This window comes from Doryrhamphus excisus, linkage group LG23 (genome assembly GCF_037039965.1).
Source record: "Doryrhamphus excisus strain RoL-2023G ecotype Guam linkage group LG23, RoL_Dexc_Guam_v1.1, whole genome shotgun sequence".
Lineage (NCBI taxonomy): Eukaryota > Metazoa > Chordata > Actinopteri > Syngnathiformes > Syngnathidae > Doryrhamphus > Doryrhamphus excisus.
The window spans coordinates 2,996,944-3,022,796 of NC_136379.1; the positions used below are offsets into that span (position 1 = coordinate 2,996,944).

General features: G+C 42.1%; 3 protein-coding genes across 7 annotated transcripts; 2 read left to right on the plus strand and 1 right to left on the minus strand.

Moving 5' to 3' along the window:
- The first annotated feature begins 705 nt into the window (after positions 1 to 705).
- Positions 706 to 3,751, plus strand: tyw2 (tRNA wybutosine-synthesizing protein 2). The gene is made up of 7 exons (XM_058075384.2): positions 706 to 1,159; positions 1,301 to 1,451; positions 1,526 to 1,724; positions 1,795 to 1,945; positions 2,579 to 2,688; positions 3,130 to 3,287; positions 3,380 to 3,751. The coding sequence occupies exons 1-7, from the start codon at positions 1,107 to 1,109 to the stop codon at positions 3,749 to 3,751; spliced, it is 1,194 nt and encodes a 397-aa protein (XP_057931367.2). The 5' UTR covers positions 706 to 1,106.
- On the plus strand, positions 3,670 to 19,534 carry sytl4 (synaptotagmin-like 4). 3 transcript variants are annotated; one of them, XM_078788610.1, is made up of 19 exons: positions 3,670 to 3,809; positions 7,452 to 7,591; positions 8,439 to 8,654; positions 9,313 to 9,422; positions 9,578 to 9,803; positions 9,882 to 10,055; positions 10,149 to 10,263; positions 10,336 to 10,426; positions 10,529 to 10,815; positions 12,435 to 12,525; positions 12,597 to 12,691; positions 12,763 to 12,840; positions 13,010 to 13,188; positions 13,559 to 13,661; positions 15,622 to 15,783; positions 16,600 to 16,705; positions 16,802 to 16,913; positions 16,998 to 17,206; positions 18,861 to 19,534. In XM_078788610.1, the coding sequence occupies exons 1-19, from the start codon at positions 3,804 to 3,806 to the stop codon at positions 19,007 to 19,009; spliced, it is 2,649 nt and encodes an 882-aa protein (XP_078644736.1). In that variant the 5' UTR covers positions 3,670 to 3,803; the 3' UTR covers positions 19,010 to 19,534. The 3 variants fall into 3 exon arrangements, with proteins under 3 accessions (XP_078644736.1, XP_057931283.2, XP_078644737.1); XM_058075300.2 differs by lacking the exon at positions 3,670 to 3,809 and adding an exon at positions 6,229 to 6,376; XM_078788611.1 differs by lacking the exon at positions 3,670 to 3,809 and adding an exon at positions 6,443 to 6,461.
- On the minus strand, positions 17,945 to 25,572 carry srpx2 (sushi-repeat containing protein X-linked 2). Of its 3 annotated transcripts, none has more exons than XM_058075302.2 (10): positions 25,238 to 25,572; positions 24,384 to 24,461; positions 23,251 to 23,442; positions 23,009 to 23,185; positions 22,705 to 22,828; positions 22,512 to 22,633; positions 22,014 to 22,193; positions 20,483 to 20,616; positions 20,286 to 20,407; positions 17,945 to 19,967 (listed from the first exon to the last, which is right to left on the minus strand). In XM_058075302.2, exons 1-10 carry the CDS (start codon positions 25,287 to 25,289, stop codon positions 19,787 to 19,789), a joined length of 1,362 nt encoding a protein of 453 aa, XP_057931285.2. In that variant the 5' UTR covers positions 25,290 to 25,572; the 3' UTR covers positions 17,945 to 19,786. The 3 variants fall into 3 exon arrangements, with proteins under 3 accessions (XP_057931285.2, XP_057931284.2, XP_057931286.2); XM_058075301.2 differs by having other exon boundaries at positions 24,384 to 24,464; positions 25,238 to 25,570; XM_058075303.2 differs by lacking the exon at positions 23,009 to 23,185 and having other exon boundaries at positions 24,384 to 24,464; positions 25,238 to 25,569.
- Between the last annotated feature and the right edge of the window lie 281 nt (positions 25,573 to 25,853).

Here is a 25,853-nt window from a genome sequence, read left to right on the forward strand (position 1 = left end):
TGGCTTAGCTCAGTCATGTAGCCAATAAAGCTTTCTTCTTGCCGAACGAGTAAGAGAGTGCTGCAGACAGCAAAAAGTATTCTCATTATTGTGCATTTGTGGATGCAGTCTTGCTAATGTTAGCAGACACATTAATGCCAAAAAGTGCACACAAGTGTATCCCAAGACCCCATGGTACTACTCCGCTTTAACCAATATAACAAATAGCACAAAAATCAATCCAGCATTAAAGAGCAACAACAAAGCTACAGCCCCAAAAGATTTTGTCCCTTCACAATGCACCAAAACACATATATACAATGTATATAATTCTGAGTAAGTATTTCATATTTCAGTTTCAGTTTGTGTGGGGAAAAAATATGCAGAAGTCATTGATTCATTCATTTTCTACCGCTTTTTCCTCACGAGGGTCGCGGGGGTGCTGGAGCCTATCCCAGCGCTCTTCGGGCGAGAGGCGGGGTCCACCCTGGACTGGTGGCCAGCCAATCACAGGGCTGGCCTTCCAGTACTACAGACCTTCTCAACACAGTTGCATTGCGTCCTCTACCGGCAACACCCAGCAACTGCTTCAACTAAATTCATTCTTTCAGCATTTATCGAAAACTGCTTGTCTCTGAAACGGTTAAAACAGAATATATAAATTAGTTATAGTCACGTTGACCCCTAAAATAAAAGAGCCCAGTTATTGCACTTAGTGTGACACGCGGTCCGTCCCACGTGTTGTTGATGCGAGCCATACAGTAAACATAGCGTGATGTTAACTAATTTAAAAAAGCGTGATAACTTTGAGAGGCGCTAGTCGAGATAAAACATTAATTGCCCTTCCTACGATATTATGCTTTTTCCTACAACGTTTTACTTACTGAATGCAAATTAGACAATGGCGTCATGTCGCAACTTCTAGAACAGCCAATAGTAACTTTTCTTACTGAGAAATTGGAAACTGCGGTTGCACAGTGGTCCGTCCTTTTTTGTTATCCGGCAAGAAACACCTTAATATGCGACTTTGTTTCCGGATACCTGCACTGTAATGACAGACGTTTCAATAGTCACGTTAGGAATACTTGACTGGTGTATAAACAGTATATATATTTCATTTTAATGAAATGGAAGGGGTGCCTTGCCTGCGTGTGCATCATCGCGATGCACAGGATTTCAGGTAAGCTACACAAGCGAACGTCTTGGAGCTAAGTTTACAGTTATTAGCATGTTAGCGTGCCTAAACAAAACATGGAGGTGAAGTATATATACACTAATTCTGTCCTAATGTTAATGTAATTTTCTGTCTGCCAATACCCAGACAACAACTCCAGTCCCGAACATTCCTGGACCGAGGTTTCGGTTTAGTAAAAGAGCCAAGTGGGACTGTCCTTGTGCCAATTCTTCCATCATGTTTACCACAGCTTGATGTGGCATCTCCAGGCAGTAGCTGTGAACTAGTATGGTGTCAGGTAACGAGAGCGCTTTTAACACAATCAATTACATTTTACAGCTTTGTCATAACCCGTTCTTACATCTTCCATAGCCTTCTCTGCTGAAAAAGAAGGAGAAAGGCAAGAGGAGAGGTGATACGTTAGAAAAAGTCCTCCAGAAGCTGGTAGAATGTCGTGGAGAAACGTGGACAGAGGAGCTGAAGAGTGATCTACCTCGCAGCTTTCAGCGACATGGAGACTTAGTCCTACTTGGGGACCAATGTTTCACTGTCCCTTCATGGAAAAAAATGGGTAAGTTCCAAGTTTTGTTTTAAATGAGCACCAAGTTAATTAGAAAGTGTTGCTCTTCTGTTTGTTTTAGACCACCAGCTCTGGCATGCAGTAGCCAAAGGCCTGGGGGCTAATCGCCTGGCAAGTATGAGCCGAATATGCAGCAATGGGTTCAGGTCTCCTAAAGTAACAATGCTCTTGGGAGAGCAGAGTTGGGTTAAACGTGTGGACCATGGCATCACGTGAGTTTCATTGACACTGACATTGCGGATCAACCCATTTATACCGTAATTGCTCCAATTAATATCTCTATTCAATTAGCCACAAAATCTTCTGTAGTCACTCGGTTTGTGGTGTTCAAAAGTAAATAACCATGGGGTCTCTAATTAGTGCCAGATTTAAAAACTTTGGCGCTATATGCAATGCAATTATTCATTAATTAATTTTCTACCGCTTAGCCTCACGAGTGTTGCGGGCGTGCTGGAGCCTATCCCTGTTGTCTTTAAACCTAACCAGCCAATCACTGGCCACATATAGACAAACAACCATTCACACTCACATACCTATGGACAATTTGGAGTCGCCATGCAATGCAATTATTCAGTCGCTCTTTTTAAAGTATAATTGGTGGTCAGCATCCACCAACTTTATAAATGTTTAAAATGTCAGCTAAGCCAATCAACGCTTGGTGTGTGTAACTCGTGTATTACAAGTTTAGATAAATAAAAGCCCCGGCTAATTAATTACAGCCTGTACTGTATGGAAATAAACATATTGTTTACCCCATAAGATTTAAAGGTTTTAAAGTTTTAAAGGTGCAATTTTTGATAGAGCTCTTGTATTGTGTCTTTTCTTCATATCTTTACTTCTTGCAGGTATGAGTTTGATGTCACCAAGTGCATGTTTTCAGCTGGAAATATAACAGAGAAGCTGCGGGTTGCTGGATTCAACTGCAAGGGTGAAACCGTAGTTGATTTATATGCAGGTAAGAAACATCCAATTATGATGACATTTGAGGGTGAAGCTAAAATGCACTATAACTTGTACAGGTGAACTTTATTTTAAATTCACAAAGATGTGTGAACCACGAATCAAGCAACAAATGTCCCGGTTCAGTTGGAACCGGTATTTATACTGTCTCATCTTGACCTTGTGAGACACTTAGCAGTTGATGGATGCTTAAACAGGATCTTAGGGTGTCATCAGCAGGTTGCAACAAAGATACAGAGAGACTGGAAGAGTCATAAAAAGGCATACTTTGCGCTTTTCTGTGAAAATTTTAAAATAGTATATTATAGAGAAGGGCAAATTAAGTTCACCTGTAACAGGTTACAGTTAATTTTAGGTTCACCCTGAAATTTCACACGAAAGCCCAATATTGTTACCGTTTGTGTGAATTGTAAATGACTGTTTGATGTCATCCCAGGTATAGGATACTTCACACTTCCATATTTGGTACATGCAGGTGCAGCACATGTGCACGCATGTGAATGGAACCCGCATGCCCTTGAAGCGCTACGTAAAAACCTTGTCATCAATGGGGTACATGACCGCTGCACAATTCACCCAGGGGACAATCGACAAGTAATCTGAGCTTTATATCTTCTTGCAGCTTCTATACACCTATACATGGGAACTCTGGGTGTTTTCAAGCTAATCAGTGTTTTTTCCCTCAGGTGCAGATGTGCAGTGTTGCTGACAGGGTCAACCTTGGTCTCATACCCAGCTCTGAAGATGGCTGGCCGGTCGCCTGTCGCCTGCTGAAGAAAACAACTGGTGGTATTTTACACATTCATCAAAATGTAACATCGCCATCAGCCGGACAAATAACTGATGACACAGGCAACGTTGGACATGGGAAGAGTGCTGACAGAGAGGTGTGGCAGGCCTGGGCTGCTGATGCTGCAAACTGCATCGGCTCTCTTTTGAAAGAACTGACTTGTACAGAATGGAGAACCACCATCCAACATATTGAGCATGTGAAGTCATATGCGCCCCATGTTCACCATGTCGTGCTGGACTTGGCGTGCAGACCATCTTCACTCTAGACGCCAGATAGAAAGACTGGTTATTTGACTTCCACTTCAGTCATGGGCCATCATGATGGTAAGCAGAATCCAAAAAAACTGCATTGTGAAGTCGTCCTTGGCACAATGTTCAGCCATTAACTATGCTGATTGACGGGTACCACCTTCACGTAATGATGGCCATGGACGCACCTGAAACCAAAGTGGCTGTGCCTTGTTTGTTTATTTGTCACAGGCTCTCAGACTATAGCTGTCCTATCTAGTCTTGACTAGTGTTTGTCCCACTTAGTGTTTGAACATGAACTGATGAAGTCTGCTAGGATGAGAGCCAAAACTTCTAAGTAGGGCTGTCAAAAATAACTCATTTATTGTATTAATTACGTTGATTACATAATTAACATATGCGTATATCATGTCAAGCTTCACATTACATTCCAGGCGGTGCCACAACAGCATCCGCACAGTCTGCCACGTGTTTATAAATGGATTCTGACATGAACACACCAACAGCAATGCAATTTCAACATCACGTATGCATCTCCAAATCACAAAGTCATCTGTAGTCAGACTTCCTCATTGTCACTCGGTTAGAATGAAGTGTATTCACTGACACTCCAAAAATCACAAGAACGTCTTTGCATGTACGTATGTGTGGTCTAAATAAACAAAAAAACAGCAGGTGGATATTCTTATCTCTCATGTAACTGTCACTGCACAATTTGCTGCATTTAAGTATGCTCGGAAATCCCAGAAAATACAGCTCCACCCAAAACGTGAATTCAACTTACATTGCATAGTGTTTTTGAACGCAAACCCTTCATTGCTCATAATAACGTGAATAAAGTGCGACTCAAATGTTCTGCTACTATTAAAGAGACTAGCCTTGGGGGAAGACATGCGTGGCATCTTTTAGCGAGGTTTACATTTTATTTCATTTGAAGCCGTGAAGTTGCTACCAATATGGAAGTGTTTCCTGTCATTTCTCTTTCTATTATAAAATACAGTCAAAATTGGCATATTTCACTCAGTAGCAATCAGGTCAGGTTTCTTTATTAATACCCGTAGGTAAATTAGTGTGCAGTGCAGGAGAGGCATCATAGCTGTGTCACTGATATGATAATACAACACCTACAATAAGTCCATTATTGGCGACGGGACAAGCTGTTAAGAAAGACAACTGTTGCTGGGATGAAACTGTCCCTGTATCTCTTGGTTCTGCATTTTGGGAGCATCAGTCTCTGTTCCAATAGCGAATACAGGAACAGGTTGAAGGGATGAAGACAGTCCTGCAAAATGCTAGACCTCGGTGTCTGCAGCTGTTGGTGTAAATGAGTCCAAGCTCACCTGTGACTGTCCAATCCACTTGCCAGACCATTTGACCATCTGATTGAGGGCGGTCAATGATTGTATCCAGGTATTTGTACTTCCACAGTCTCCTCCTTGATAGAGACTGGCTCATCGCTGTGGCTTTATTTTCTAAAATCAATCATCATGTCTGGCTTTTGCTTTTGTGGTTCTGAAGACCTACAATAGTCTTCATGCTAGACCACGCAGAACCCAGCTTATTAAATGGTGATTAATCATGATGAATTCATATGAAAACTGATTATTTGATGAAAAGTCTTAAAACAGCCTTGCTTGTTAAGAGTTGGCAACATTGTAAGGAAGGAAAAAGTCCAGCAGGAAAAGGTTTCTTTCATACTGTTCCTGAGTCATTGTACACTGTTGTGGGCCGAGCCCCGCCCAGCTGTCTGACTTCCCATCATGGCAGACTTCCTGCTCCATGTTACATGGACAGTGTCATCTATCTAGTCTTTGATTTTGACCACCTTTGTTTCAATGCCATTCAAGGACTGACAATGTTAACGTTAATGATACATACCAGTATCAAAAAGAACTGGCGGACATCTGCTGGGATACATTGTCAGTAGACTAACTTGTGCAAAATGCCCTGTATTTTGTCACATCGCATTTTATGTCTACATGTGTTCATTCAATAGGTGTAGGGCCGCAGTAGCTCAGACAGGTACAGTGGGGGCATAAAAATCACTTTTAAAATCAGCATTTTAAAATTGGCACTTAGTTTCACTGGGAGCCCACAAAGAGCTGTGAGCAAAGGGGTTATGTGGTCCCGGCAGGATAATACCGCCTGTCAATTTCATTTCAAACTCTATTTACAAGTGGAATTCATTATTTTTACTCTGACATAGATGAGTATCAATACATATTCAGTATTCTTATGAGTATATCTGTGCTATTTGGAACATTCATTCAGTGTCACTATGGGCAGATCAGACCAGGTCACATTTGCCTTTTACGCAAATGTGTTTTAGCATTCTACCATTTAATCTTACCATTTAATCTTTTGAGAACAGTTAAAAACGTTCCCAATTATTTCTAACTCGCATATTGTTATATCTTGTACATGTTATTATAGTTTGCATTACTTCCTGTTGACAATGGGATGCACGTGCATTGTAAAGCACACAGAAGAGGCGCTCGAGTCCTTTAACTATCCAAACTTCCGGTTTGTTCACTTGGAACTTCAGGCTTTTTTCCCCTTCAGTGGAGGTGGAGGAAAACGAGGAGAATGTCCATGCTTTCGCCTGCAGTATCGAAGGAACGTTAAAAGAAAAAAGGGGCACGGTAACGTTTTTATATTATCGTCTTTTCTCGAATCTTGGAGAATAACACGTCTTTTCACAGCGATGACGTACACTTTTCACAGCAGGTGCATCTAATGTCTCGACTGCAACAATCGTTCTTGGAAAATGAAAACTATAAAAAATATTTGACGTATACAAAATGAGTTTAATATTCGCGCTTTTGAATGACTATATATAGAAAAGTATAATGCTTTAACTTCGTGGCGTCCTACGTTGGCATCGAACTTAACGTTTCATTTAAATATTTTAACCTTTTTTCGTAATATAACTGTCTGGATTCTAACTAAAATGTGATATAATTTCATTCTAAAACCTGTTGTGGAATAACAACAATTTTGGTTTGTTCACTCTTTGGTCCAACTTGTGGGAGCTGCGCATGCCCAGTGCCCATGCTTCAGCTTGCCTTGCAGGTGTTTTTTTCTTTTTTTTCTTAAGTCTTCTTCACTTAACCAGGAACAAGGACATTCTCTACGAGGCTTGACACATGTAGTGAACCGAAAAGCAGTTGAAGGGGAAGTTATTGTGTATGCTCCCCTTTTGTATGGAAAATAAAATAAGGCATAATATTTCAACCGAAAAGCTTGTTGTTGCCTTAAATGGCAACGTTGCTGAACTCCCACAAGCTGCTGTCTGTATCTTTAGAGGGTGGGGTCCCAGAAGGAAAAGTTCATGTTGTTTTGGCCTGTCCTATTTATTCCAAACCAGGGTTCTTTCTCAGTGCTCTTTTAAACCCTGCTTACACGCTGGTTTGCTTTTACTCACTTGTCATTTTAAGCAAGTTAGTCCAGAATGTTCTACCGGTGCATCCTGAATCCTGATCACCTGATACACATACCGAAGACGCCTCTAATTGTCAGAGGCGTTGTTGTTTTGATTGTCAAAAGCAATGATTGTGTAGTTTGCTGAGTCGCACATTTATTTAACCCAGCAAGAAAATGCTGAACGCTAAAGAATTTTTTTATTTCATTTTTTCATGTTTTAACTTTCTACAGCTTGTCTTTTATTCTTTTCTTTTGCCATCACACTGACCGGATTGAAATCTTTGTTTGTTTTAGCTGAGCACCAACACTGGCAAAATGCCCGAGCAAGTTGACAATATCGACCTGGGCTTCCTCTCTAACACAGAGCGGGATTTGATCCTGGAGGTGCTAAGACGGGATGAGGAACTGAGGAAAGCTGAAGAGCAGCGCATTCGGTAAGAAGTTTGCGCTGTTTTCTCATGCTTGTACTGATTTGGCTCTACTCGATATGTCATAGTAGCTGTGTATTGTCCCCGACAACTGCAAAAACACACTGTAGTGAATGCATCAATCAGAACTGGACACGCTAACAAACAACATCAATGGAGGAGAAGGAGGGTATCTGTGTTCACGGTGCTTGTCATGTTTTATCCAAGAGGAGACTGAGGGCAGAAAGAAAACAAGCGATGCAGCAAAATGGAGACTCAGGAGTGCAATTTTAGCATCCAGAGCAACAAGATAAGCTAACATTAGAATGTTGATTTATGTTTGCTGTCTATCCTAAAACGTTACCAGCTAGAAATAGTATTTTTCCAGTAGGAAAACCATCAACAGCAAGCATACAATGCAGTGGAAAAGAGGCATTATTAGTGGTAAACGTATCAAAGGTTAAGGTATGGAAGTTATTTTAGGTTTGGCATTTTATGATGATTAACATTTCAACTGTTTAAGGTCATTGTGGGCGCTAAAAGCCTTGTTGAAGAACACAATTCTTTTATATGCTAGTCATTCATGACTCAGACTTGTTTCCATTTTTCTGGAATGTGACATATTGACCTTTTACTGAACAGGCATGTTAATACCAATCGTGGTGGCTTTCTGAGTCTGAGTCAAGTCTGTTATATAACACTGTTATATCACAGTTATCGCACTGTTTCAAAAAGCTGTAAAAAAAGAAATAAAAAAATAAACTGTATATTCCTGCATGTATTTTCATCTTTTTCTTTTCATCAAGACACTTCCTGGTAATGGCTGGCGTTTCCCTCCAGCTTACTTTCAACTTGATGTTTTTTCCTTACACAGGAAGCTGAAGGCAGAGCTGCTGGAAATTAAGAGGAAAGGGGCCAAACGTGGCAGCGGGAGATATAGTCAGAGGAGCTGTGGCCGATGCCAGACGCCTTTGAGTGCACTGGCCTTAAACAACATCCAATGCAGGCAGTGCCATCACCTTGTATGCAGCAAATGCAGAGCCAGTGTCCTCAACGGGGCATGGCTGTGCAGTGTGTGCGCCAAAGAGTCGTAAGAGAAATAATCAAAGGTTTATGTAAATGCTCTAATTGTAGCCGGCGCGAGTATTCACAGTATGAAATACAATTGTTAAATGAAACCGTAATTAATAGAAGAGAAGCTGCTTAGTAAGTACTGTTGCTTTCATAGGAACAGATCTTTTAACATGCTCAAGGATACTGTAGCAACATGGCTAAAGTTGTCTGTGAATGTGACAGGCTGAGCCCTGACTGTGTGTGTGTGTGTGTGTGTGTGTGTGTGTGTGTGTGCGCGCGCGCACTGGTGTGTGCTGGTGTGTGCTGATGTGTGCTGGTGTGTGCTGAGAGGACAGTTTGCTTATGTTGTTTTGGCTGACAGTAGCCCGTTTGTGCAAAAACATGACAGCATTGGTGTAGACGTTACACATGATTTTTATCATTAATGATGCTGGCAGCAGTAATGTTAATGTTTTTTGACTTGGCGCTAATTAGAGAGCCGTGACTATATGAGAGACTGCAGTTATTGAATAGCGGCATTAATTGGAGCATTTACTATAATCACCACATTTAAAATACTTAGCAATTACATGATTTAAAACTGGCAGAAGATTTGATAGATTGATGACCCATGGCCAAATTATGCTTGCATAAGTACATGTTTGGCATCATGTAAGCATCTAGTGTCTTCTTAGGGACCTAAGGAAGAGTACAGGAGACTGGTTCTACAATCTGAGGGTAAACCGATTCTCTACTTCGCCAGGACATGAGCTTGTGAGACGCACCCTTAGAAAGAGACCTGTGTGTGAGTATGGGAAGAGGAAGTGGGTACCATTGGTTTGACAAGGAATGTAAACAGCACAGCATGCCAAGAGAGACTGGAATACTGTGCTAGTTACACGATAAAAGGAGAAAATGCGTCACCACATTATTTTCTTCACTGTTGTGTTTTCTTTAAAGCAAAGAAGTATGTGACAATGGGAGACGTTCTACTGAAAAGTGAGGAGTTAAGCCAAGCTCCATCAGTGCCTGTTCCCATCCACAGCCCCACTCCTGGCGCCCGTACCCCCACCCCAACCCATGCCTTCATCCCAGACCCAGTTCTAGACGCAGTCTCAGTTCCAGTGCCAGTCCCCGTCCCCAGACAGAGAATCCAAACCACTAGCAAAACAACATCGGTGCAACGGTGCAACATTATTTTCCTCATATTTTTTGGTTTATTATATTTCTATTTTCTAAAGCCATTTTATTTTTTCTCTCATAGTACTCCTAGTGCAAAATCAGAGTCAACCACTTCAGTGACATCTTTAGAAATAAAAGCATCTGAAGACATGTTAAAGCTGTCGTCACACAGTGACACAGAGTCTGCAGAAAACTGCAGCCTGAGCAGCAGCAAAACCGGCACGGAGTCTAGACATGTCACCCCTGACCTGCCCAGGTAAATATGCTGAGGCTGAGTATTAACTTCAAAATGACTGGAAAGACTAGATCGTGTCATGGATGTATTTCACACTGCTACTTATTTTGTCAGGAGGGAAACTACCCCACGTCTGTCCAGCCCAGCAGGATCCAGTGTTTCCAGTCTTACACTCCAAGTCATACCAGATGCTGTCAGCATTCATAGCTCAAGCTCAGAAGCTAACACAGTACGTTGTCTCGTAGTTCCCATCTCTCTATATACACATTTGATCATCATTTACCTGTAGGTGTCCTTATAGGTCCCAGAAATAAGGCAGATCTGTCCAAGCCCAGAGTTGGATGTGGACAAATTATTTAAGAAGAGTGTCAAACGTGTCCAAACTCCTCCCAGTAAGCCTCTTATTGACCTGTAAATGTTTCCCACAAACAAAAACAAAACAAAGAACCTTTGGTTGTAGCACATGACAACTTTACTGTGAATGGTTATTATAGAACGTCTCATGTTGGGGCCGGATGTTTGTGACCAACCTGACTCCTGTGAGATCCGACCTGACTCCTGTGAGATCCGACCTGACTCCTGTGAGATCCGACCTGACTCCTGTGAGATCCGACCTGACTCCTGTGAGATCCGACCTGACTCCTGTGAGATCCGACCTGACTCCTGTGAGATCCGACCTGACTCCTGTGAGATCCGACCTGACTCCTGTGAGATCCGACCTGACTCTTGTGAGGTCCGAGAGGACATCAGTAGCCATTCTGTACAAGTCGAAGAGGCACAAGTAAGTCAAATAGTGACGTATTCTTAGGTGGCAACTTTTGCCCCTTTTTGGCTGCACAGCACCAACTTATTTCACACAGCTTTATAATTTTTCACTGGCAAAATCAGATCAGCTGGGTTTGTAAGCATGCCAAGCCAAGACTACATGGGTGATAAAAAGCAAAAAAAAAATCTTAGTCGCTCATTGGTCACAACATAGTAACATTCCAGTTACATGGCAAGAGATAACCAATGACGTTCCCGGGGCGGCCCTGCAAATGGCACTGAATTAAGGCTTACAAAATTATTATTCATTTTAATTTTTTGTGTGTCGAATTAACTTATTTATTATTATGCTAGGCCTACTGCCCACGAGAGATTTTTTTTTCTGAACGACAAATCTTGACACACTTTAATCTTGGGAGATCTTGTGACACAAGCTTTTGACGCCCCTTTAAATAACAAATGGTAATGATAATGGTTTAATTTCATTTGAACATGCATCAGGTTACAATTGAGTGCATCACATAATCAATTCACAGTTCACAAGAAGCAAAGCTTATTAAATCCTACAATCCATCTGGTATTTTTACAATCAGTAACTGTTACATTATAATTTTTATTTTTATTTTGTATTTATTTATTTATTTATTGACACATACCGAATTACGAGGTGATGACCAAATCACCAAATAATGACATAATGGGTACCAATATATGTTTTTGTTCTTCTAGAGCTTTCTTTATAATATAAGAAAACGTGAGTTAAAAAGTTATAACGTCTTTGCTACTTGCAAATGTGCGTCCTCTTTAATAACAATAGAGATGAGTGAAGATTGAGACTATGCTGCTTTGGTCCGGGGGCATGAGCACATGTAGCACTGCAACTACGTGTGTTGGTATCAGTGGCAGCCCTGACAGACTCACGCTTTTCTTATAATCACCTGGGTGGAGTTACTACTTTGTAATGGTAATGGTATTATTTCATTTGAACATGCATCAGACTCCAGTTGAGTGCATCCCATAATCAGTTCCCAAAGGAGTAGGAAGAAGCAAAGCTTATGAAATCCTACCCCTCCATCTGGTACTTTTACAATCAGTAACTGTTACATTTGTTCACTTCCTGCTTTCCATAAGACATAATACTTAATAATACCATAATACTTCTTCAAATGATTAATGATTAATGATTAACATTAATTAATGTTTTGTGTTGTATCGACACGTTCGGTCATTGCGTTTACCTTTCTGGCAGCCTACCAACATAAGTAGACTCTGATGTGTGGCTGTTGTCACAGACACATTCACAGTGTTTGATCAAGCAAATATGCTCACAGCTCATCACTGGAACCAACCTGAAATTTATTGTGGTCACCCTTCACGATCATACAGTATAATTGGCCAACACAACAAGACAGTCTCCACTTGTCTTCAGCAGATCCTCGCTCACTTGAATTGTTTGCCTGCCATTCCTTTCCATTTTCCTCCACTTTTCCGGGTCCGCTTCGCAGGGGCAGCAGTCTGAATAGGGAAGTCCAGGCTTCCGGACTGTTAAGTAGAAATGCTTCTACGTACTGTATATCTGTCTTGGCTCTCTTCAGCTCCTCTTTGAACATTCTAACTGTTTTGACTATACTATAGGTGCCAGACATAAAGCAGGTCTCTCCAAGCCCCGTGTTGGATGTTGAGCAAATCTTCAAAAGGAGTGTCAGACGCATTCAAAATTCTCCTGGTAAGTATCTCCATTGTTCTGATCCATATTTTTACTCTAGATATGCTTTATGCTCTATGTGTTCATGACAGATCACCTATCCACACTGGATCTTCGTGACACACAGGATACATTGGAGGTACCATTTGGAAACAGGAGCCATTCTGTACCAGCTTTAGTTGTGCATGTGAGTTGAATCATTGAACTCCTTCTTGTTGCTGCATTTGTGTCCTGTCAGTAATTATTGTCATTTGACAGGAAGATGAAGAGGAGGATATTGACAGCTTGGTTAACTTCCACAGGAGGACAATGGCTTCCAGCTCTGCAGGCTCACAGGTTCATTTTGTCTGTTTACTTTATGATCTATTTTCATTTTTGATTATTGATTCTTTAGGAGCTGATGCCTCTCGGGCACATCTGTCCAAGTCCAACCTGCCAGTCAATATTTGGTGTGCAACTTAAAGCAAGAACAAGAATTTCCTTACAAAACCAACATATTTTGCAGAGCACACACGGCAGCCTGATGAGCATTTACAGTGAGTCGGGAGACCATGACAGCGTGGAGGTGAGCGGGGAGGTGGTCTTCTCTATGATCTATGACGAATCCACCCAGAACCTCCAGGTCTTCATTAAGGAATGCCATGGCCTGGCCTATGGAGATAACCTACGGCAGCTTTCCAACCCGTAAATATTACATTTTCTTGTACAAGTGCAATAATCAGGAGACCTCACTGAAAAAACACAATTTTTGTTCAAGCATTGATGATGTTATGTATTTATGTATACACTACCCTCTATACTGGGGATGTCCAAACCTTTTTCTACCAAGGGCCTCAATTTTAATGGCTGAATTTATTTGGAACATGCATGCATGTTACTTTGGGAAACATCACATAGTACAATTCACAGTTCCACATGTCCATTTCACTTTAATTACAATTACCTGTTCCTACTGTGTATTCACAACAACATCCTAAGGGTGACTGATTATGCTGCACAGGAAATTGAATGTCAACAAATGTCTCACGGCATTTCATTTGTTGTTGTTATACAGCTACGTCAAATGTTACCTCCTCCCCGACAAATCTCGCATGAGCAAAAGGAAGACCACCATCAAGAGGCACACCTGCAACCCTGTCTACAACGAAACATTCAAGGTAATGAAAGTTTGAGCCGGCTGGTAAGCAAGCAATCACCACACCTACACAGCTTTAGGATTGCTATTGACTTTACTAATTACAGTAGCTCTTGTCAATGTTGACTCTGGTCCCGGCTTCCAGTGGAGTCAGGTTAAAAGAGGCAACTTAAGAAAGCCGCAGGGAAGGACACTGGCCGGATATACAGTGCATCCGGAAAGTATTCACAGCGCTTCACTTTTTCTACATTTTGTCATGTTACAGCCTCATTCCAAACTGTATTAATTTAATCTCTTACCTCAAAATTCTACACAAAATACTCCATTATGACAATGTGAAAAAGTTTTTTTTTTTGACTTTTTTTGAATTTATTAAAAATAGAAAACAAAAAAATCACATTTACATAAGTATTCACAGCCTTTGCCATGAAGCTCAAAATTGAGCTCAGGTGCATCTTTTTTCCACTGATCATCCTTGAGATCTTTCTACAGCTTAATTGGAGTCCACCTGCAGTAAATTCAGTTGATTGGACATGATTTGGAAATATAATAACTGTCTATATAAGGTCCCACAGTTGACTGTGCATGTCAGAGCACAAACACCAAGCATGAAGTCAAAAGAACTGTCTGTAGACCTGCGAGACAGGATTGTCTTGAGGCACAAATCTGGGGAAGGATACAGAAAAATTTCTGCTGCTTTGAAGGTCCCAATGAGCACAGTGGCCTCCATTATTCGTAAATGGAAGACGTTTGGAACCACCAGGACTCTTCCTAGAGCTGGCCGGCCTTCTAAACTGAGCGATCGGGGAAGAAGGGCCTTAGTCAGGGAGGTGACCAAGGCCCCGATGGTCACTCTGTCAGAGCTCCAGCGTTCCTCTGTGGAGAGAGGAGAGCCTTCCAGAAGGACAACCATCTCTGCAGCAATCCACCAATCAGGCCTGTATGGTAGAGTGGCCAGACGAAAGCCACTCCTTAGTAAAAGGAACATGGCAGCCCGTCTGGAATTTGCCAAAAAGCACCTGAATGACTCTCAGACCATGAGAAACAAAATTCTCTGGTCTGATGAGACAAAGATTGAACTCTTTGGTGTGAATGCCAGGCGCCATGTTTGGAGGAAACCAGGCACTGCTCATCACCAGGCCAATACCATCCCTACAGTGAAGCATGGTGGTGGCAGCATCATGCTGTGGGGATGTTTTTCAGCAACAGGAACTGGCAGACTAGTCAGGATAGAAGGAAAATGAATGCAGCAATATATAGAGATATCCTGGATGAAAACCTGCTCCAGAGCGCTCTTGACCTCAGGCTGGGGTGAAGGTTCATTTTTCAGCAGGACAACGACCCGAAGCACACAGCCAAGATCTCAAAAGATTGGCTTCAGAACCACTCCGTGAATGTCCTGGAGTGGCCCAGCCAGAGTCCAGACTTGAATCCGATGGAACATCTCTGGAGAGATCTGAAAATGGCTGTGCACAGACGTCTCCCATCCAACCTGATGGAGCTTGAGACTTATTGCAAAGAAGAATGGGCAAAACTGCCTAAAGATAGGTGTGCTAAACTTGTGGGATCATATTCAAAAAGACTTGAGGCTGTAATTGCTGCCAAAGGTGGATCAACAAAGTATTAAGCAAAGGCTGTGAATACTTATGGAAATGTGATTTTTTTGTTTTCTATTTTTAATAAATTCAAAACATGTCAAAAAAACCTTTTTTCACATTGTCATAATGGAGTATTTTGTGTAGAATTTTGAGGTAAGAGATTAATTTAATACAGTTTGGAATGAGGCTGTAACATGACAAAATGTAGAAAAAGTGAAGCGCTGTGAATACTTTCCGGATGCACTGTATCGCTCAACAGTTTTCATGATGGATAATGTTGACTCATACTATTGAATGCCCCTGAGCACCACATCCTTAAAGTTGGAAACATCAGTGTATAAACATTAAATCTTACCATTTTGTCCTCTCCATCTTCCTGACCAGTACTCCATTCGCCGTCCTCAGCTGTTCACTCGGTCCATGCTGATATCGGTGTGGCACCACGGCCGCTTCAGTCGCAACCCTTTCCTGGGAGAGGTGGAGATTGCTCTGGACTGCTTCGACCTGGAGTCCTCGCACGAGGAATGCATGCCGCTTATGACTAGGGTACACATTCAGGACTGGGGACTTAAAGTTGACCTCATTATTTTAATGCTTTGGCTTATATATGACAATGGTCACGGAGATGACATGGAAAACAGCAGAATGGAATTACCATATTCACCCAAATATAATTTGTTTTTCCCATAAGTAGTCTGGACCCCAAATGCAGGAAGACCTGACATTCATACATGTAAACCAACAGGTGGTTCTCCCCAAGGGAGTTTTACTCCCTGTCACTCGTCTGTCACTGCCAATTCTCATACAGTGGAGATCAGTGAAGCTTCCGTCAGTCAGGCAAGAAATATGATATCCCTTTTTTGTTGCAATCAACCAGTTATTTTTGGTTATCAGTTATAAGATTGGGGAAAAAAAGATTCAATTTTGTCTTTAAAAAAAAACGGGTCTTGGAAAAAGACGAGTCGTTTTATATTCTGCGTCTTCTGATATTTGGGTTAATATGATAATTGATTCGAGTCAAACGCAAAAACTTTATTACATACATATAGTTTAAGTAGCATTTTGGAACTTTTGACTGTCGCACCAGTGTAACAAACATTTTTGGGGATGCATGGCGTATCGTGTCGGCTGCTTTGTACTGTTTAAAAAAACATTCTTAACTGTCCTGCAAGTGCAAAAATAATTGAACCACTACAGTAAATGGTTGCAGATGAAGGGTAATTATGCCACAACTACTTTGCAAGTTCTGTTACCGGTTCTATGGTTACTGATATTTGGATGAATGAGGAACTCTGTTTTCATGGTCTAGAAAATGACTGCAATAAATGTATTTTCTAATATCATGCTTTCTTTCACTTCAAGGCTCCTTGCTCTGTACCAGCCTCAGCCTTCACTGAATTCAAAGGAGAGTTAGTGGTCTCCTTGAAGTACGTCACACCTAAAGCCCCAGTAACACAAAAAAGCAAAGGTAAGGCTATGAAGACGTGAGACGTGATGCTATGACGCTATGAAGATGTGAATGCTGGACAATGTTTGCAGCACTACATTTCTGTCCACCGTCTAGGCAAAAAGCCAGTGGCTGTGGAAGGTGGGGAGCTGCACATCCTAATTAAAGAGGCAAGGAACTTGATGGCCATGAAAGGAGGAGGAGGCACATCCGATAGCTTTGTAAAAGGGTGAGCCAGAAATGAAGTTGCAAAGGTTTCCTCCTGTGAGAACTTTTGAACTTCATGTTGAACTTTTTTACGGCGCTGCTACAGGTACTTGTACCCGTCCAAGTCAAAGACCACCAAGAGGAAGACACCAGTGGTGAAAAAGAACCTGAATCCTCACTATGGCCACACGTTTGTATACAAGGAGCTAGCGCTGGAGCAGCTGAAGACCATGTGTCTGGAACTGACCCTGTGGGACAAAGAGCCCATGTTGAGCAATGAATTCCTTGGAGGAGTACGCCTCAGCTCCGGCAAAGGTATAAGACGTGTGAGAGTGATTGACGGATTGTGTCTGACACAAGTCTTGTCGCGTACCAAAACAAAATATTGTAGAAATTATATTTAGAAAACACAAACGTGCTACAAAAAGCTCAGAACATGAAGTCGGGATCATGACTCCATGATCTTGCAGCCATACGTTTGACCAAATGGTCAAGAAAGCAATGGACTCCCAGACGTCATGAAGATTCTTTGGTTTCATCTTCCAAGCCTCCTCCTTCATCTAACCCCAAACACGCTCAGTTATGTTCATCCCTGGTGACTGGCCAGCCAATCCTGGAACATCTTGGCCTTCTTCACTGTCAGGAACTTTGATGTGGAGCCTGAAGTGTGAGACGGAGTGCCAATTTGGGGTTAGATGAAGGAGGTTTGGAAGATGAAAACTTTAATGAGGTCTGGGAGTCGTGTCAGACTGTTTTCTTTGCCATTTCAGATGATTTCATCCATGAGTTATTGAATCATTGCTGACGTATGGATGGAGTCCTCCAAGCTCATGGAAGTCATACACAATATTAGTTGTTCTTACCAAGGCACCCTGACTTCATGTTCTGATGTTTTTGGAACATCTTTCAAAGGAAAATACAACTTCTACAGTACCCATTCATTTGATATGTGACAACACTTTAAATGATGAAAGTCCATGAATCATACTTAATTTTGCTATAAGAGCATAATCATATGAGCTATTTGTGAATCCAAATGAGCAACTAAAAGTCAAGTTATCTTTTATTGTTCCTACAGCTTGGATAAGTGACAAGACTTTAGTGAAGTCAGGCACGGTGTATACCCATTACAGCAGGTGTCCAAAGTGCCAATAAGTTATGTTACATGAATAATGGAAAAATGTAATTGAAATACATTCATAAGAAAATATACAGGAAAATTAAAAAATGAAATGAGAAACACAGCTGGAATTTTACGAGATTAAAGTCAAAACATAGTAACATTTTGTAAATATCAAGTAATGATGTCATTTTAGTGGAATAGAATTGAAACATAAAGGGAAAATATTTTTTAAGTCAGAATATGATGAGAAACAAACTAAAGTTGGAATGTTTGGAAAAATAGTTTGTGGAAAACTGGGAACTGATTATGGGATGCACTCAATTGTAATTGTAATGAAATAAAACCATTACCATTACCATATCATCCCTAAAGCCACCTATTGGTGGTGCCTGTGATCCACACGTGATGATGAACAGGATCAATTAAGTGTTGCACTGTTCATGCGATAACTCACTCAAGCGCACTGCGTAACGCCGAGTGTGGCTTTCAGAAATCGAAACGAATCAGAGGACAGAAAAATACTGACTTTACTGTAAGCCTGCTAGCTGGCCCTGTGATTCACCTGCATTAGATTGGCATGGCAACATGTAGAAGATGAAATCTGACATATACGCAAATGAAAAAAAATCAACTGATGGGAATGAAATTAACATCATTCATGAAATAAATACTAGAATTGAGTCAGTGTTAAGGACAGCAGAGAAGGCTGTGCGGGCCCCGATTGCCTGCAGTGATTACAGGTAACCTATTATGCAAAACTCTAGAGCTTGTTATGAGCTTCAAAGGTGAAAATCAATGTTTCCATGGCAGCAAATGTAACCATCTGTGCCCTCCTCTGCACATCAGGCACTGTCAAAATGGGAAACGATGAAGTGGAAATGGATTCGGTTGGAGAAGAAGTGAGTCTGTGGCAGAAAATGATGCAGTACCCTGACTCCTGGGCAGAGGGCAGTCTCCCCTTGCGCGCCACCATGAAGAAAAAGAAGACAAAATGAGGACATCCCTCTTGAACAAGCATGTGGATCTTTCAGGGGGTAAAGTCTTGGCGTCTGAAATAATAGGATTGTGTTTTCTGTGTTTATTTTGCAACACTATGGGACCACAAACTTGGCTTTCCTCTTTGATATGACAATACACAAAGCTGATTGGCTGTCAAGAGACACTGGAGTTGTCACATGTTTCTTATGAAAATGTACCAAAGAAATACTCACTCTGGATTTTTGAAACGCTGACACTTATTTTGTTTTTGAAGTTCACAATCCCATGGCACAGAAATGGCCATCATCATGTCCAGCTGGGTTCAGTTTGCTATGTTACAATACACCGAATCAATTCCTATAAATACCTTTTTATATAGCAATTATTGATTTTTGCCAATTTTACATCAAATATTTGTTTATGAACATGTTTTGTTGATTCAGATTAGATTTTAACTAGTATTTTTGTCTCAAAGTTGCCTTGATGATCCTTTTCAGCCAATAAATATTGACAAAACACGCAATATAATTGACTATTGGATCTGTTTTTACAGCCCTTCAGTCATTTGGCACTTTTACTCTTTGTTTCATTCACATTAACATCAAGTGTATGACTGATTAGATGCTTCTCTACTTTGTACTGCAGCCTCTCAACTGATGATACATAAAGCACGTTATTAGCATAAACTCCATAAGTTCCTCCATGTTCCTCCTGACATGCGGCCACCCCGGCTTGTTCTGCCCTCCGTTTCCTCCTCATCATGTGACCCGATGAGATACTCACTCTCTCTTTAATTAGTCACAGAGGTCTCTGTGGCGCTCCAGGCTCTCTCTCTCTTCCTCATCCAGCTCAAAGCTGTCAATGTAGGAGAAGAGCTCCTCCGACGCCATCGGGGTAATGAAGCGCTCTCGATCCAGCCCCAGCTTGTCCACCAGCACCATGCTGAAGTAAGACCTGGAGATTCGGAATGTTTGCCTGCAGGGGGAGAAAATCATTAAAAATCGAATGAAATCTTGCACTGACTCAGCTGTGGGAAGACATGAGTAGACGCATTTTCCAGTGTGGAAAAGTGAGCTGGGCCCCTCACACAAATTGCACCGTGTGGTGGAAAATCTATATATTCTCTCACAGAGATGAATAAGTGTCTTGTATTTATGTGTGGTGGGAGTCTGTTTAGACTCATGAGAACATTAATGTGGATTTTATTTGCTTATAAAGTAAAAAGCTTGTGCTTTTTTTAAGAGAAACCTTTTTTTCTACAATACAATAAAAGGGAAGAATCCCAGACTTTACCTTAACTCATCCACAACCTGCGAGGTCAGATTGTTTTCCTTGATGCGGCCCGTCTCATGAGGCGGCGAGCCCACCAGCTCGATGAGCGTCACGTGTCGCAGTTCCAATCCACAGTCTGTTTTCTGTTACAGACACACTTGAAGGTCCCCTTGTACGTTTTCAACAATATCATCATCAAATATTTGTGTTCCCCCCACTTGTATCATGACATTCTGCAGCTCGTAGTCCGGGTCGCTCGTGTTGGGAGCCGACAGGATGAGAAGCCGCCTCTTTTGGAAGAACTGAGCCAGTAGAGCCGACGCCGTTTTCACGTCCGACTTGATCTCCATGGCTACACTCAAAAACCAAAAGGATCAAATCAAGTCCCGCCATCAATGAAATGCAACATGCTGCTCTTTGATCGTTGGATAGAAATTTGACTTCCATGTTAGAATTCATCTCCAGAATCCATCCACTTTCTATGCCTTTCGGGTTACAGGTAAGCTGGAGCCTATCCCAGGAGGCGGGGTACAGCCCGGACTGGTCGCCAGAGATGCCCAAGCGGAGAATCGTACCCACATCTTCCCAATCTCCTGACTGTGTGGCCAACATGCTCACCACTGGGCCACCGAGAAAAAGCAATTGCCCCCTAAGCCTAAGAACTGATTGGACCACCTGAGCAGCAACACATGGAATCAGGTGTGAGATAACTCATCTTTGCATAATTGTTATAATTCCGTCACAGTGGAGGGTTTTCCAGCACAGACCGGATTTTTAAGGTCATACCACAGCATCTCAATAGGATTCAGGTAAGGGTCACTCTTCATTTTGTTTTTCTTTTGGATCTTTGTCCTGCTGCAAAACCCAGGTTGGTTTCAGCTTGAGGTCACCAACAGATGGCCTGACATTCTCTTCTCCTTCAGGATTTTTTTGGTAGACACCAGAATTCCTGGTTCCATTCATCACAGCAAGTCTTCCAGGCCCTGAAGCAGCAAAACGGCCCCAGACCATCATGCTGATTTTTCTTTTTCTCAAATGTGGCATTACTTTTACGCCAGATGTAATGGGACACACACCCTCCAAAAAGTTCCACTTTTGTCTCGTCCGGGTCTTCCCAAAGGTCGCAAAATTGAGACGAGCCTTAATGTTCATGGCCGCTGACAACTTGACACTGACTGACTGAACAGGCCTGCAGTTTATGGGATGTTGTTGCGGGGTCTTTTGTGACCCGTTTTGAATGCGTTGTCGCTGCATTCTTGAGGAAATGTTGTCTGGCCGGCCACTCATGAGAAGGTGAACCACCGTTCTGTGTTTTCACCATTTGTGAATAATGGCCCTCACTGCGTCCCAAAGCTTTAGAACCTTTTCCAGACTGATATAGGTCTCCATTAATCTCAGCTACTTATGTCATAACGGGGGGCAATCACTTTTTCACACTTGGATTATTTTTTCTACCTTAATAATAAAAGTTTCATTTAAAAACGGCATTTCGTGTTCAGTCGTCATTGATGAATGTTTAAGCTTGGTTGATCTGAAACATTCAAGTGTGATGTGAAGACAAAACAAATACAAAACAAGAAATCAGGAGTGACATTTCTAACTCTGGTTTGATTCCTGACGGCAGATTACACGCCGTCCTGCTTGTGATGCCACTCTATTTATTCACGGTTGTGCGCGTACTTGCAACATACGAGAGCTGCAACAATTAAATGTTGATGAACTAATTATCTGCTTTCAGCTTATACTCACGAACGCACTCGGCGGGGTCGTCGCTCCAGTTGCGGTCAAACTGGCACACTCGACCAGACACGCCCCTCCGCTCATACCCGGCATCGCAGTGGTACTCGCACGTGGAGCCATAGTTGGTGATGTCGGAGGAGCAGGCCAGGGAGCCGTGCAAAGGCGGGAGCAGGGCGGGGCATCTCTTCACTGGAATAAAGGAACATGGTGGTGCATTTAACCATGTGGATGTAACATGTATGTTTGTTATCAAACGGGACACGCTTATTTCATTGACTTTTTCTCTCAAGAAACTGTAGAGGGAACCAGTATCACGCTGAAAGCCAAGCAGGGCTGCAGTGTTGTTGGATGCACAGGTTGTCACACTGGTTGTCATTGCTGCACATTACTGGGGCAGCTGCTGGAGTGAAGTGTGATGCAATACTTCATCCTTGGGGTATTTAGGACACAGAGGAACTGTTTTCATGTGCAAAAAATGCATTGAAGGCTTAAGTGCCTCATGCTCACCCTCAACCCGGATAATAAACTTGCATGCGGCTCTGTTCCTGGCTTGGTCGTAGACTTTGTAGCGGATGATGTTGGCTCCCTCGTTGAAATCCGTGCCTGGCTGCTGACCCACTAAAATCACACTACAAGGAGACGCACCCCGTCAATGCATCATCAAAATAGAGAAGGCTTGTAAAGTGAAACGGGGACATACTCGAGTACTTTATCAGCTGTGTCTGTGGCCACCGGGGTGTCCCAGCTCACCCTGGCAGTCAGTTTTCCAGGATCTGCAAACTTGATTCTGGATCGCGGACACCTGATTTTTGGAGGTTCGGTGTCTGAAATCAGGAAAAGAAATGTTTACTTTAGTGAAACTGAAACCTTTGAGAGAAAAAAACACATCAAATGCAAAGCAGATGGACGGAGAGAAGGTCAACTTGAAGTCAACACATTCGCCATTCAGTGAAACTGCCATCACTCCGTCACCGTGAGGTTTTGATGTCTCTTTTGGACAGCACCTGAACAAACCGGCTGCGCCCCGCTCCAAGCCCCCCCGTGCTGACAGGTGCGTGAGTGTTCCCCTTCTATGCGGTGGCCGGGGGAGCAGGTGAAGTCGCATCTGGAGTCCACCACAAAGCCTTGAGTGCAGGTGTACTTGCCATACGGGATGAGGGGCAAGACGTGGCAACGCATCTCTGCCAAAACATCAAGCTGGTGATGATCCCGGTACCGCGATACCCGACCGTCATCGACCACTCACTGCGACAGAAGGAAGTCCCGGACCAGCGGCGGTTGGCCATGCATTGGATGGAGCTGCTGCCGATCAGTCGGTACCCTCGGTCGCAGCGCATGTCGCAGCGGGTGCCTTGGGTGGTCCGGTAAGCTCGGCCTCGAGGGGAGTGGCAGGTCGCCTCCCCATTGGTCAGACGAAGAGAGTGGCACCAGTGGAGGTCTGGTGGCGAATAAGTGGCAGCTATATGTTGTACCGCTCAAAAGTTAGGAAATACTTTGTCATGCAGTCTGCAAACTTTGTATTCCTAGTATTCCTAGTAAAATGCATATTCCTAGTATGTGGTCTGTGTGTGGTCACTTGTTTTACCAAATATACTTAACATAAAACATGTATTATTTTACCTGCTAACTCAAGGGGGGTTTGTGCCAAATACTTCAAATACAAATTAACCTAATTAAAATTCCACACTGATTCAATTGTGGAAAAAAAAATGCAATAACTAGATTTTATCTACATTTATTGGCAACTAACTAATTGCGTGGCCCACCCAAAATGCTTACTCCATCCACTTCATCCTCTCCTGATAAGGTTCACCACTGCCATTTGTGGGTAATGACTCTCACTGTGGTCTGCTAGAGGCCCAATGATTTAGAAGTGGCTTTATAACCTTTTCCAGACTGATCCATCTCTTCATTTCGGCTAAGTTATGTTTAAAAAAGGCCCATGTACTGTAGGTTTGGACTTTTTTCTCCTTTAATAATAAAAGGTTTCATTTTAAAACTGCATGTTTTCATTTACACTTTTCACACCACTATATTTCTGTTTTTTTGTTGTCATTAGTACACCATGTTAATCATTAAAATAACTAATTACAAAATGTTATAATGTGAAGTACTATATTGCAGTGTTTTTCAACCTTTTTGAGCCATGGTACGTTTTTTACCACTAAGTCTATTGGAGGAACGAGGCAATCAGCTACGTGTTGCCACACGGACCAATATTATATTGCTCTGCCAGTCTTTACACCATGGACACGCGACAATTACATCATATTTGCATAAAATAATTAATGTTAATAAAAAAAATTATATTGGATAATTACTCACGGTTGAAAATCACTGCTATGTTGTATAATGTATTGCATCATTTCCCATACATACTGTCGTAGTCTAGGTAAGTGGTGTCCTCCTCTTCCTCCGCTATGTCGCTGTAGCCGTCATGGTCTGTGGTCCCACTCACTGCTGGAACCATTTCCAAAAAAACATGAAACAGCCACCAACCATAACCTTACAAGGGGCAGTGCGGTTCATCGAGACTTTAAAGTGACATTTTTTGGTAGACTGGTAGATATGACTCTTAGCCACACAACAACAACAACATTCCAGCCTCAACACACCTGGATTGGCTATCAGAGATGCGCTTGAAAGGAAGCAGCGAAGAAAAGCCTTTTCCCATATGCGGACTCAAGTAGATTTTTTACAGGACATTAACACAATATCATATATACAACTGAGACAAATATCACAATAAGCCAAGTATTACAATCACTATGCACAAATACATCATTCTGGGTAAAACGGACCAGAGATTTTCACAGACACACTCCAAAAGTTTGTATCAAGTTATGTGATAAGTTAAGTTACTGCTTCCGGGCTTACAGGAAGGCTTTGACAATGGGACACAAAGGTACACTTCCTCGGTATAATTAACTGGAATCAAAAGTCTTGGTAGCCACATTCAGAAGAAACACAAGAAAGACAGCAGTTGTTCCTCTTAAAGGGAGTGTTGTCTCTTTAAATATTTGCCACATTTATATCTAATGCAGATGTTAAGAAGGTGCCTAAAAACTGCAGCCACGAGAATTAGTCATGTTTGTGTTGCATAAATAGACCGTGATGCCTTTCTAATAAGTGAATTTATACCAGTCAAAAGTTTAGACACACGAAGTGTTTACTGATTTGGTTTACTGGTTACATGAGTTCATCTTATCATCCACGGAGGTTCACTTACTCACCTGTGAGATAGAACAACATGGACAAAAAGACCAGCAGGCTCCTCCGCTTCATGATAGTCCACAAAGGATGACACGACTGCCGCTGTTGCGAGGAAGAGAAAGTTCTGCGCAGGTTCGCGTTGACTTCCCACGTCCGAATCCAACAAGAACACGCAGTCCGGAAAACCTTTCCAAATGTCAATTCAAATACTTTTCAAAAGTCCCAATCGCGTGTTTGCCATGGGGAGCGGGTTTTGGTCTTGTCTCTGCAGCTCCCCGCCGAGGGTTCTCGTAAATGTGGTGCGAACGTATGTCCGCTGGAGGGCGCTGTTGTCTCTGTCCATATATGGGGGATTTTTTTAATGACGCGACACGTCTTGAATCATAACCAATGGAGCGGTAAAGTGTTATTTTATTGTTTAATGTTGACATAAATTATCAATTTACCACAGTGATTTCATGAAGGATTTGACTTGTAGAGATGAGCAATATACTGTTTTGATAGCGTGTCAACTGTTGGTTAGTTGACAGACTCGAGCAAAATTCAACGGTGCATATCTTAGAAAGGTGGACGTAAGACGTATTTTCTAAGAATGATGTCGTTTGATGGAGAATAAACAAGTAGCATCACGTTTCA